The sequence below is a fragment of the Babylonia areolata genome, chromosome 5, assembly GCF_041734735.1.
Source record: "Babylonia areolata isolate BAREFJ2019XMU chromosome 5, ASM4173473v1, whole genome shotgun sequence".
Classification (NCBI taxonomy): Eukaryota; Metazoa; Mollusca; class Gastropoda; order Neogastropoda; family Buccinidae; genus Babylonia; species Babylonia areolata.
Genome location: NC_134880.1, coordinates 25,566,185 through 25,580,601, shown reverse-complemented (window position 1 = coordinate 25,580,601; position 14,417 = coordinate 25,566,185). Strand labels below are relative to the sequence as shown.

At 42.5% G+C, this 14,417-nt stretch overlaps 1 protein-coding gene across 6 annotated transcripts in view; it reads right to left on the bottom strand.

Annotated features, from left to right (window-relative positions):
- Positions 1-3,232: 3,232 nt before the first annotated feature.
- LOC143281996 (BTB/POZ domain-containing protein 6-like) overlaps positions 3,233-14,417 on the bottom strand; it is a 33,385-nt gene continuing 22,200 nt past the window's right edge. For 4 of the 6 annotated variants that reach the window (XM_076587383.1, XM_076587382.1, XM_076587384.1 and 1 more), the window contains exons 2-5: positions 11,772-12,098; positions 10,466-10,689; positions 8,934-9,210; positions 3,233-8,455 (exon numbers count right to left, since the gene is read on the bottom strand). In XM_076587383.1, the coding sequence (XP_076443498.1) occupies positions 7,610-8,455; positions 8,934-9,210; positions 10,466-10,689; positions 11,772-11,924 (1,500 nt within the window). In that variant the 5' untranslated portion in view covers positions 11,925-12,098 and the 3' untranslated portion in view covers positions 3,233-7,609. Of the gene's footprint in view, positions 8,456-8,933; positions 9,211-10,465; positions 10,690-11,771; positions 12,099-13,267; positions 13,387-14,370; positions 14,393-14,417 lie in introns of those variants that run through there. The other 2 variants (XM_076587385.1, XM_076587387.1) reach the window with 2 other exon arrangements.

Genomic DNA, 14,417 nt, shown 5'->3' with positions numbered 1-14,417 from the left:
TGGTGTAACGCCTTGTTAGGAACTGGTGTAATGCCTTGTTAGGAACTGGTGTGGCGCTTTGTTAGGAACTGGTGTAACGCCTTGTTAGGAACTGGTGTAATGCCTTGTTAGGAACTGGTGTGATGCTTGTTAGGAACTGGTTGTTAGGAACTGGTGTAACGCCTTGTTAGGAACTGGTGTGGCGCTTTGTTAGGAACTGGTGTAACGCCTTGTTAGGAACTGGTGTAATGCCTTGTTAGGAACTGGTGTGATGCTTGTTAGGAACTGGTTGTTAGGAGCTGGTGTAACGCCTTGTTAGGAACTGGTGTAACGCCTTGTTAGGAACTGGTGTGGCGCTTTGTTAGGAACTGGTTGTTAGGAGCTGGTGTAACGCCTTGTTAGGAACTGGTGTAACGCCTTGTTAGGAACTGGTGTGGCGCTTTGTTAGGAACTGGTGTGATGCTTGTTAGGAACTGGTGTAATGCCTTGTTAGGAACCGGTGTGACGCAGTATATCTTGTTTCGGAAGAGTTGTCCTCACACGTCCGCCTTTTTTCTTGTCATGTTTTACAGCATCCATTAGGTGATGATCTTGACATTATTTCGTCGATTTTCTAACAGACTGATCTTTTTCATACATGTTTTGAATAAAGGTTTCACTGTCTTTCTTTACGTATTTTAGTGGTGGCATACTCCCCATCACCCAGCCCCGAGGTTGTACCAAATGAAAGCCATTAAAAAAACAACAGAAAAACAAACTGTTCTCAAAGGTCAACGGGAAGTAATACATAACCGTACATCCGAAAGAGGCAGTGTGAATCATCTCCCTTGAGCCATTCCTTTACTCGCGCGTGTGTTTCGCATGTGTGTATAATGTGTTTTGTGCCCTTGCGTGCATGCTTCCATTCGTGTGTGAATTCACCGATTGAAGCCTAATGTGCCTGCGATAACGTGTGCGCGTGCGTGCGTGCGTGCGTGCGTGCGTGAGAGAGAGAGAGAGAGAGAGAGAGAGAGACGGGCAGGCAGTGTTGTCCTCTGAGAAAAAAAAAAATTCAAAGAAATCGTACTACAACTACTACTACTGCTCGTGGACGTCGCTAAAGCGTTACTAGCACTGATAGCGTTTTGTTGGAGTCAGAGTATCATACAGCACACACACACACACGTACACGTACACGCATACACGCACACACTGAGACACACACGCGAATACACACACGTGCACAAACACGCGCACACACACACACACACTGGCACCGACACACACGCATTATCTGTCTCTCCCTCCCTCCCTCTCTCTCTCTGTTTCTCTGTGACTCCGTCACTAACTCCCTCAAATACATACGTTGTCGTGCGTTCCACATACACATTAGGCCCCAGTCGGCGAATTTACGCACACAAGTACGCACGAATACACACATAGACACAATCGAGAAAGGAATGGTTGAGGGGAGGCGACCCTTGGATAGTATATTTTGCGGATGTGTATACATGGATTGCCTCCCGTAAAATGCTCCGGGACGCTCCAAGAGTTGGCCGACTCCCTGTTCGGAAACACCTCACATGCTATCGACTCTTTTGCAATCCACTTTCTAAGTTTATGTCATGATATTCAGCAGTGATCTAGACCCATCATCCTTGTCAAGCGATAACCTGTTTTCATATGTTTCCCAAAGTTTTGTTTTTGTATCTCCAAATGTCTCATGATTTCAGGACACTAAACCTAATCTGACTGTGCCACTGGGTCAACAATATGTGATATAACAAAACACGAAAAAACACACCAAAACAACAACAACAAAAACACACACACACACAAAACCACGAAAAAAAACCCCACCAGCCGGGAAAGAGGAGGAATAGTAGTTGTTTGGTGCAAAACTCAGTAATCAGTCCTATTTGCCCACCCCCAGACGTCAAGCCACCCCATGATCCCCCGCCCCAACTCCCCGGCCGCCTCCCAACCCCTGCGAGATGATTTTCACCACTTCACTCCCGAGTTGTCGTTTGTGTTACTCTGACCCACAGACCGTCATTACATGATGTACAGTATTGACCTAGAGGCATCCGCCTGCGAACTGACAGAATCTGACACGCTGGTTCGAATCACACAGTGGCCAGTATATTTCATCTCCCTCCACTGCACCTCAAGTGGTGGTCTGGATGCTAGTCATTCGGATGAAACGATAAACCGAGGTCCCGTGTGCAGCATGCACTTTGTGCACGTTAAAGAACCCACAGCAGCAAAAGGCTTGTACCTTGCAAAATTCTGTCAAAAAATCCACTTCGATAGGTAAACAAATAAAATTGCATGCAGAAAAAACAACAAAAAGAATGGGTGGCGCTCTCACACCATCCAGTTTTGACAATTTTTCATGAATCTAATGATTTTTCTAGTTAAATTCCTTTTATGATGCGAACTATTTCTGTCCTGGGGTACTTGTTTTGCACACTGGAGGGGGATAGAAATTTCTGCCCTGGGGCATTCTGTGTGTGTGGGAGTGTAGGGGGTGGGTTCAGCATGTTCATCCCTTGGATCAAAATGTGTAACGTGGGGAGTTGTGTTCTTTTGTATGATGGGCACAATAGCCAAGTGGTTAAAGCATTTGACTTTGAAGCTGAGGGTCCCAGGTCAACTGAAGTGCAGACCTGCTATTGCCTGAACCCCCTTTGTGTGTATACACACACAGAAGATAAAAAAACACATGGTAAAGATCCTGTAATGCATGTCTCCGTTCGGTGGGTTATGGAAAACAGAATATACACAGCATGCACACCCCCCCAAAACAGAATATGGCTGCCTACATGGCAGGGTAAATAAACAAAACATCACACCATGTAAAATGTTACATGTCTGTCTGAGTGTGTATGTGTGCGTGCCTGAAATCTGACTGAATGACACAGGAAACGAATGATGAGCGCCCAATGGCAGCGTCAGCTGGCTCTTCCCAGGTTGTAAAGCCTGTTGTGTAAATGATCCAGAGTTTGTAAAGCGCTCAGAGCATTTTAAGAATGTACGTTAAAAGTTCTTTCTTTCATTCTGTAGTTTTTGTATGGTCCATGTCATACTTATGTTTGAGCAGTTTGTGAAGTTGCAAGACTGTTACGGCTGAAGGATTATTCAACTTAGTGCATCAAAGTCCACATTCTGCCATGTGCTGTTTTTCCTTTGATTCAAATATGAATTCAAAGTTAGATTTCATGCGTTTATCAAGTTACAAACTGGGAAAGAAGAGGCAGCACACTCAAATACAGACATTTGAAACATTTTATTTTCTGTGTTGAGAAAGATCAGTGCCAATGGAATGTTGCACGGAAGCCCAGATAAACAAGGTGCAACCAACAACAAAAAGTGACATGCCTTTTGATTTTGTCCCTCCAAAACAAACATTAGATAGCACAAGGCAGGCTGCAAGTGAAAGCAGATGTACTCACTTTTGGGAAAATTATAGCAGTCAAACTAATGTTTCTGCCATGAATTTCTCACCGGTTAAAAAATAAATACAAATTTCTGAATGTGTGCAGTTACCTAAAATCTAAATATTCAAGTGGCATAGTTTTGAAAATTATAAAAAACCCTGTTCTGTCCATGAGTACATATGTAACCACTTGTTATTCAGTTACTGGTATACCTTCCAACTAAACCTACACACAGTATTACAGGAAAGACATGACATCAAAAAATCACTCATGTGAATGTCAATCACTGGCAAAGGAATGCTTTCTCAAAGATTTTATCCAACAGTTATCAGACATCATTTATCACATCATTGCATGGCCAGTGACAACTTAACCAAAATGAACCCTCTACCTCATTATGTACAAAATATACAGGTGACAAATCCTTTAAATGTAAGAGAGAGAACTGTACATTTATTCTGGACCAACTTGCATGTGACAGATTATCTGATATGTTATGTATCCCTCACTTATCTTCTCAACTTGAGAGCTTTTTAGGCACCTGGTTTTTCAATTTTCACATTTCTGATTCTGTCCCAAAAAACAGAGTACCCCCCCAAAAAACAAAACATGTCATCGTGACATGACTGCATGTCAGTATAACGTGTAGTGAACTGCACAACCACTGGTAAGATTCCCCCACCCCCACCAAACCCCCTTTAAATGTCTCATTGACCTACATGCTTATAAAAATGCAAATTCATATGAACACACAACCTACATGCTTACAAAAATGCAAATTCATACGAACACACAATATGTACAAATTATACATCATATCAACAGTACATGAATGAGAATGAGTTTAATATAACATGATTTAATGAAGAGGACATGAACAACAACTTCATAACAAGAAAAAAAACCCCATTCCACTCCAAGACTTGGCTTGGACTGGAGGACAACATGTCAGTGATTGAATTTCAAGTGTTACAAAAGAAGCAGAACCTGTTATTTTTGTCATTTTAAAAGTGACACTCATCTTTCACCAAAATTTTGCAGTACCATCACAGGTTTTCAAAATGTCAAGAACGTTGCATAACTGCCCTTCTGGAAACTTATCAGGGTGAAGGTCGTAGTCCTTCAATGTCCAGAAGGGCATAATGCTGGGTGCGCACAGCTGTCAAACATAAGTCCACACTTTTCCCCCAAAAAAAGCCTGCTGATAAAGACATTGGTGGTTAAGACAATGTTGACGTTTAATTTTTTTTTTATTTTTTAAATCACTTTTGATACTGGCCAAGAGTTTTATCAAAATTCTAAGATTTTACCAGACCCTGAAGGACAGAATATTTTCCCACAAGACTTTCCCCAACCCTGGAAATAGGTTCTTTCACTTTTCCAAGATTTGTTCCTAACTGCTACGACTGTACAGACCCTGAAAAAGCAACAGAAACCCACATGCTCCTCCTGATTTGTTGCACTGGATAAGGAATAAATCTGGCCAAACTGTTACTGGATAGTGTGTGCACACACAAAATTTGTGCATTCACAGGTCAAAACAGAAAAAAGCTGGCCAGTTGTAAAAATACAATCCAATGTGGGGAAATATCACAAACGATGTCACAAAAAACATCTAAGTCTTCCTACTCTGCAATGATCATCATGAAAATCTTGCACTGACGCAAGCTGTGAAATGATGTAAAGTGAGTGAAAGCCGACCGAATGACACAGGAATGGTAATTGGAAAAGGCAGTTGTTGTCTGGCTTTATGTAGGCAGCCCGTTGTGCAAAATGAGTCTGATGGAAAATAGGTGCAAAAGTTTATTAAAAAAATCATGATGTTTGCAGGAATTCCACTAACCAAGTAGCAACTCTGTGGTAACTCAACACACACATACACCTGTCCACTGTTCCCTGTTTAAAAAAAAAACAACACCACTTTTCTACGATGCAAGAATATATCATAATTCTATACTCAAACCACAGCACCTTATTCATGGCACATATCACAGTGAAACAGGACCACAAACCCACATCTTTCTGACTTTGCCCAAGACACAATTTCTTTCAAGTAACCAATCTGACAAAATATGATGATTTTGAAAAAGCACACCTCAGTTCCAAAGTACACAAGGAAAAAAAAAGAAGAGCAAACTGTTCAAATGACAGGATTTTTTGTTCCAGATAAATTGAAATGAACTTCATACACATTTTCATTCATATGTGTACAATGGTATTCACAATGACAGTGACCAGAATAGGACCCTGCAAAACTTCAAGACTGATTTCACTGGGATGGTATTCCATGAGCCAGGTGGTTTCAGAGTGTTGTGATTAAGCTGGGGGAAATGTGATTAAGCAAAAGTAAGAAGAAAAAAAAGCGCCAAACGTTAGCCACTTTTCATCAACCCAGTCCCCATTTGTGGTTTCTAGATAGTCATAAGAGAAGCTCAACAGAACCAACATACAATACAATACAACTCCGCTCACTGTCAAAACCAGTGGTAACACACATGTAGGCATTAACAGACAGAACCTGAACAAGATATTTACTTCTGTTAAGACATGACCGAGGAGTAACACAGGTAAGGCATAATGTGAGGTGGTGTATGCAGGTTACTCACTAGAAACTGAAACTCGTTTCCAGCTGCTAAATGTTGGAACCACCTAAATTAAATATTTGAGCAAGGGTGAAGTCCTGTGATCAAGGGACAGAAACATTCACAAACATTTACAGCGCTTCACCTCCCTTACAGTTCACCCTTCCACTGAATGTTCCAGAACAGGATGGTTTTTGTTTTTTTTCATCAGGCACTTTTTGTGACAACGACTTCTGAACCTGGCCTATTGAGCTCTATCATACTTCCACATCTTTAAATTTTTTTTTTTTTTTTTTTATACTATCATGCCATGTTATGATTTTGAACTTTGCAGTTCCCGTTGAAATGTCAATGTTTAGTTTTACAATGGAAACACAAAAACACTCAAGGTGACCAAGACCGAATAATTACAGACTTTGTGCACGAAAAAAAAAAACAAAAAACCCAGAAAGCCAGTCCCCCCCCCCCCCCCCCCCCCCAATGATATTACTGATTAAATAAATTAAATGAAAGACATCAATTCAATTTTCTTGCCTTCACTGCCAAACTACCCATTTCTTGCATTCCCCGATACAGTCACAACTTCTCACATGAAATTCAACACACATCAGCATAATTCAAAACTGACTTTGCATCATAACAAAGACCTCCTGAACTGATGCACACACAAAAACTGGGACCACCCCACCATTTTCTGATCCAGCGATTTTAAATTAAAAAAAAGAAGAAGAAAAGTTTGACTCTTTGGAATACAACAAGAGCCAGACATGTATAAATGTTAGGCATTCTTGCATTTTGACGAGTACAGAAATGTCACCGTTTTGCGCTCAAACGTTTTGAGTTGGGAAAATTTACAACTGGAATTAACATAATACTCACTGTTCTCCATTATGAAAAGTTTTGAAAAACAAGTACCCAAATACTAAGTACAAAATACACAGTGTGTGAGTTACAGCCATGTGATACGTTGCTGGAGATCATGAAAAAAAACCCCAAACAAACCAGTTTTCTGTGCCAGTTGAATATCTGTTGGCATAGAAAGCGAAAAACCAACAGATTATATGGCGGGTTTGAAGGGATGGGGGAAAAATGAATCAGGGAATCACTCCAGACATTTGGCGAACTTTTCTCTAATCCACCCACACCCCAAAAAAATCAATTTCACAAAATGTATTCATTTCATTTAGCTCTTTTGCATGCTAATTACAGTAATGATGAACAACAACAAAAAAACAACTAGATAAATAAAAGTGAATGAAATATGAAAAAAAAAGGTAGTAAAAAAAAAAAAAAAAAATCCATTCAACCAGCAAATTCTAATTCAATCCATGCAGTGGAACCACCAATGGTGCTACAAGGCAATTTTTCCACCCTTTAAATCCCCACTTACACTGGCATACAATTATTTGCACTTTCAAAACAAACATTACATATATAGTAAATATACACATGCTGAATCTGGAATATCCTCGCCACTTCAAAAAACTGGCCATGCTAAATCTTCCAAAACAAGTAGATCCAACCCTTGAACAACCACCTGCAAAACTATGCAGATCTATTGCATTCAGCAAATCAGTACATATATATTTTTTTTCTGAACATTTAGTATCTTTCAAAATTTTTTTTTTTTTAGTAAGGCATGAAGTAAAGTCGTGGGATCTGTCCAGCCAACTCCGTAGTTCGGTTCCCCTTCACAGCCACTGGTTTGGAGAACTTGAAGGTGGTGCGGCCATCGGTGACGGTGCTCAGCCCCTCCGTGCCCCGGTGTGAGGCTGTAGGCCCCTGAACATAGATCTCCAGCGTGTAGGGCTTGCCCTTCTGCACCTTGACCGGCCGCTCAAACATGACAGGCAGGATCACGCCCGCCCCCTTGATGGCGATGGACTCCATGATCAGGTCTCGCTTCTTGCGTGTCAGGATGGTGTCCACCTTGAAGGCCGCCTCCCCCTGCTTCTTGCTGCCGTAGATCCCGAAGCCGTACAGGTAAATGTTGCTGTCGACAGTGAAGGTGATGGCGTCGGCCGTGCCGTCGTTGTCGGCCGTGCCGTACATCTCCTTGAAGCGCGTCACCTGGTTCAAGTCGGGCCAGGTGGCCGTGGAGTGCTGCCGCGAGTACTGCGACTGCAGGCTTCGCTTGGAGCCTGTCGACGACATTGACGACACCGACACGTTGTCTGGCACGTCTTCTCCTCCACCTCCTCCGCTGTCCACGCTCAGCTCGGAGTACAGAGGTGGTGGGGGAGAGGGGGCTGTGTCCTTGTCCTCCCCGGAGAGCTGTCGGTCAGTGACGGAGTCCAGGATGAAGCGGTGGGACTGCCTCTCGTCACGCTTCACATAGATGACGTCGCCCAGCGACTCCAGCTTGTTGTCCTCTGTGGGCTCACAGTTCCGGTCCTCGCACTGCCGCCGGGCCCAGCGGTCCGTCACCTCCTGCCGCACCACTGGGCTGATCTCCAGTCCTTCCATCGTCAGCACCTGCACAAACATACAGACACCATCGTCAACACCAGCACACATACACACCATCGCCAACAGCTGCACATATACACAATGACTGTCAACACCAGCACACACACACACACACAATGTACATGTGTCTGCCGACTGTACCCAGATGTGACACATGGTGGGACAAACATGATGGCCATCAACACTTGCACACAAACACACAAAATGTACACATGTCTGCCGACTGTAGCCAGAAGATGTGACAAGACTGGACAAATAGGATGACCACTGACACCTGCACAAAAGAGAATCTCATCTAGGTAAGTAGTAATCAGAACAAGGCGGTCTATTGGAGTAATGTCTCTTGGATCATCTACATCTGAATACATGGCTCTCTACTGGAGTAATGTCTCTTGGATCGTCTGCATCTTCATACAATAATAAACTAGATTTACAGACACTACAGCAAAAACGGTGGAGACCTACAGGTAAAATGAACACTCACCCGGTTGAGGCACTCTCGACACAGCCTGTCCATGCCTTCTGTCTGAATCACGTTCTCTCCATGCTTGCGGATGAACACCATGCATTCTTTGTCCAGGTCCTCGTCGTCATGGCGATGAGCCGTTTCCAGAATGTCGCAGGCAGTTTGCTCCGTCAGACAGCCATGGAGAAAGCTGAGGCAGACGTCGCGAGCTCTGGCCACATCGTACTTGTCAGCCAGTGCCAGGAGTTCGAAGACGGTGTCTGAGTTCGGGTCCAGTTCCTCGTAGTACATGTATCTATTAAATGAATAAAAGTGGTGTTTTTTCCCCTATTTATCACTCTTTTCATTGTTTGTATTAAATTTCAATTTTAATTTTTTTGTTTCTTCTTCTTTTTAATTTTTTTTTTTCACTTTGCTGTTTTATTTCAGATTACAAAGCAATTTACATTTTGGAGGCACGAACGATTTTCAAATTTGAAACTGCCAGCAAATAGGTTCAATCACCATATTTGTGAAGAAAAGAAAATTACTGCCTTTAAAAATTTCAATCAGGCTTACCCCACTGACTAACTGTTGATGTACAGTAAACAACAAAAGAAACAGTAGCCAGATGATGAACACTGTACAAATACCATACACTTTCTGTTTTAGTTTTGCTCCGCATAGCAGAAGACGTTTGCCAGGCAAGAATTCACTCCCTCGACTTTCCTAGGCATGGGATGGTGAATTGTGTGACAGTGATTGAAAGGGGGAAGGAGCACTGTGACCCCTCTCTCTCTGTATATGAGTGTTGTGAACAAACATATGGAGTGTGTTATGAGCATGCGAGAGTAGATGAATCAGTGAATATGAAGGAGATAGTGTGTGTGTGTGTGTGTGTGTGTGTGTGTGTGTGTGTGTGTGTTAGTGTACTGAGTTCTGCCCACCACCCGCTCCAAAACTTTCCGTTGCATTTCAACTCCAGTATTTCATCTAAATCAACTTCGTCTTTCGTACCAAAACTAACATTATATCCAACATCTCGGTGACAATTCCTAAATCTATATTAATGACAGGCATTTTTTCCCACGCTCCTTCAATCTCACCCACAAAAAGAAAACAACTAACAAACAAGAGAAGGGCGCAATAGCGGAGTGGTTAAAGGGTTGGACTTTCAATCTCAGACTGAATCTGGGTAAAGGCGCCTGGTGAGTAATGGGTGGAGATTTTTCCGATCTCCCAGGTCAACACATGTGCAGACCTGCTTGTGCCTGAACCACTTTTGTGTGTAAACGCAAGCTGAAAGCTGAAGATCAAATACGCAGATTACCGATCCTGTAATTCATGTCAGCGTTTGGTGCGTTGTGGAAACAAGAACATACCCAGCATGCACACCCTTGAAAACGGAGTATGGCTGCCCACTTGGCGTGGGTAAAAATGGTCATACACATAAAAGCCCTTGTGTACATACGAGTGAACGTGGGAGTTGCAGCCCATGAACAAAGAAGAAGAAGAAGAAACAAAACTAAAAAAAACACCAAACAACAAACACCCACACACACCACACCCACCTGAGGAGCTGCCACAGGACCTTGGGCTGCACGTCAGGCAGGCTGATCTCGGACCGCTCGGCCCCTGGCCCGTCCAGCATGGCGAAAAAGGCGCCCGAGCGTGACTGGAGGACATAGCGGTGTGCGCCCACCCTCTCCTCCCCTCCTCCACTCCCACCCACCCGGAACCAGATGTCGCATGCCAGCTGGTACTCCAGCATGTGGCGGTTACAGGCCAGCACACCCTGAAAGTGACACAGGCACAGGGTGCGGGGGTTGTCTGGAATGGTTTTATGGTGGTGTGTTTGTTTGTTTGTTTTTTTTTACACCATGCCTTTCATATAAATCTTGGGACACTTCTTTGCATCACTGGAAATCTGGGCTGTGTGTTTAGTATTACACACACACACACATATATATATATATAAACTATCTTTCTCAGTAATTTCTAACAGTCCCTCCTTCCACTTTCAATGCAACCATACTTGCCCTCAAAATCAACATTAACACTAAAAACAAAGACCAACAACAAAAACACACACTGATCCATGGCAATCTGGTGTTCACGTTTAATTTTTTCCCCCTCCAGTAATTTTTAGCCGTCCCTCCTTCCACTGTCAATGCAACCATAATGCCTCCCCCTAAAATCAACAACAAAAAACAACAATAAGACCAAACAGAAACACATACAAAAGACACACACAGAGCTACAGAACTCATCTTGCCACTCTGCTAAACCTATCACTGATTATTTTTTGCGTGGTATGTGCGTGCGTGTGTCTCCACAGCATATGCAGGCACCAAAATATCTAACACCAGTCCACAGGGCTTAAAAGATAATGGGGCATACATTTTTTTTTTTTTAAAACCACCTGCAGTACAAACACACACACTGCCTCACAGCCATACTAGAAAAACTTCATGTGTATATGCATACAGAAGATCAAATATGCATACAGAAAATCCTGTAATCCATGTCAGCGTTCGGTGGGTTATGGAAACAAGAACATACCCAGCATGCACATAGTACGGCTGCCTACATGGCAGGGTAAATAAACAAAACGGTCATACATGTAAAATGTTACATGTCTAATTGAGTGTGTATGTGTGCGTGCCTGAAATCTGATTGAATGACACTGGAAACGAATGATGAGTGCCCAATGTCAGCTGTCAGTCAGCTCTATCCAGGTAGGCAGCCTGTTGTGCAAATGACCCAGTGTTTGCAAAGTGCTTTGGAGCTTGGTCTTTGACTGAGGATAGGTGTTACAGAAGTATCCATATCATCATAAACAACAAAAACAAAGTCTGCACCACCACCTCCACCCACCTTGCCTCGTTGCCAGTTCCCCGTGGTGGGCGGGTCGCTGTCCACGCTCATGCTGGAGGCGTCGGCGTAGGTGGGGGGCGGGGGAGGCTTCTCCTTCTCTTCCTCCTCCACCGGAGACGTCTCTCCCAGACCTGGGTACACACCACCCGTCATGACGCCACCCGGCCCCGCGCTGTCACACTGGGGGTGAGGCTCTGAGGTGGGGGTGGTGGCCGTGGGAGGCAGGGTGAAGGGGGTGCGTCTTCCGCGCAGGTGAAAAGGCTTCCGCTACAGGTGGAGGCGGTGGGGTGGGTTGGGGTTACGACTGAACAGGTGTTAGCTGTTGTCCTGTTGACATAGACATGATATATTCTGATTAAAAAAAAAAAAAAAAAAAAAAAAAAAAAAAAAAAAAAAACCACCAAAAAACCCCAACCCCCCCCCCCCCCCCGGCCCCCCAAAAAAAAACAACAACAACAAAAAACCCCATGCATCTTGAGAAAAAGGAACCAAGGAAGAAATGTATATGTCTGTAGCAGAGTAAAGGAACAATACCTACGCTGACACAGGCAAATTTTATGGGAAATTCTGGGCAAAGATTGTACTGCATCACTTTTTGTCAAAACAGATTTTCTGTGTGTGGAAATTCAAGCTATTCAACCTGTGGAGAGCGCGTTGCCACAGTGGAACGCCAGCCATATACATATCTTTTTCTGTCTGCAAGTGTATCTGTTTTACTATCAAAGCCGATTTTTCAACAGAATTTTGCCAGCGACCACCCCTTTGTCAGTGTGGGTTGTATTATGTGCCCACAGTTTCACTGAGAAGTTAGCAAATTCGTACTCTCAATACAATTTCAAAAGAAATACTCAGCAGCTCTTCCATTGTACTGAGGCTACCAATGGAAAGCCTCTGATACATGACAAGCGGTGACACCGGAAAATTTGAGTCCTGAATTCCTCTGTGACTCCCATTTCATCTGCTGGTCTGTATCACTATCAGTCAGTGTCTGTGATATGGCTGTCTGCACCAGACAGCTGCTCCACTTTTCCTTCTTTCTGGCACTGCTTCAAAAGCTGATAGAATTCAGTTTTAAAGGTAAAAGCTAGGGTTGTACATAACATACAAAAAGCGTGATCAATATTATTGTAATATGTTTTGCCTGCATTACCAAGAGGCCAGTGCTTACATAATATAGTCATTTGGATGAGATGATAAACTGAGGTCCAGTGTACAGCATACACTTAGCACACGTAAATGAACCCACAGCAACAAAAGGGTTGTCCCTGGCAAAATTCTGTAGAAAAAAATCCACTTCAATAGGAAAAACAAATAAAGCTGCACGCAGGGGAAAAAAAAAAAAGGGGTGGCGCTGTAGTGCAGCGATGCACTCTCCCTGGGGAGAGCAGCCCAAATTTCATACAGAGAAATCTGTTGTGATAAAATGAAATATAAATATAAATACAATTAAATACAAAAAATACATGTGTATGAGTGAGTGTAAATCAAGCCTCTGCCTGACTGAATGACACAGGAAATGAATGATGACTCCCTGAGGGCAGATCTCAGATGGCTCTACGCAGGTAGGCAGACTGCTGTGTAATAACTGTGTCTGTGAATCACTTAACAGTCTGTCCTGTAACCAAAGATATGTACCATATAAGTATCAATAATAACAACATACACTGTCAGATGAAGGCAACCTATACTGGTATATTGTATCTACAACCATTTGAACCTGAATATGATTCCATAATATTGTGCACTCTACTTAAAGACATAAAAGTGAAGATGTAATTCCATCTCCAGTAAACTCAAGGCTTGAGTGAGTTTGCAAATCAGTTTCTAGTGTCACAGTGCTGATCACTGTGGACTATGATTAATTTCTTTTCCTGAAGATAACTTATTAAACAGTGCAATACTTATTACTGTTTCAGGTCTTATGAGACAGAATGGTTCACCTGGTTTGACCGTTTCTGACTGCATAGGAGGTAAACTTCCTGATTTTTTTTTTTTTTTTTTTAAGGACTAAAAGTCAAACTGAATTTGTTAAGCTACATCATTATTTAAAAATGAATAAAAACAAATATGCAAACTTGCACATCAAGATTTATGCAAACAGAGCTGCTAGAATATGCATCACGTCGTATAAACATGCATATCACATCCATCCATGCTGGCATGCAACAGTATTCAAAGACATAATTTGTAAATTTACACACCAGAAAAACAACAAAAACACGACAAATTTATCTGACATTAAAAACTATGTGCAGCAACCATGACTATCCCAGATTATCAGCACAACACCACATGTGCAAATATAAAGACGATATCAAAACTTAATTAGAGCTAATTTTAAAATGAAACAAGTTTTACTGAAATGTATATTTTGTACCTGGTCCAAAGACTTGAGACCGCTTCTGATATACTTTTACATAAGCAACCTGCTGGTTTCTTTGGAAACTTTGATTTAAAAAAAAAAAAAAGAAGAAGAAATCAACAACAACAAAAAAAGAATGCCTTTAAATCCATGTAAGTTCATTCTCATGAATATCATTTATATTTCCTTTCCCTTTCAGTGAACTCTAAAGGCAGAGCTCCTGTATGAAATACTCACAATGAATCCACAAATTAATTCTTTCCCAGGACGGCTGGAACAGCACC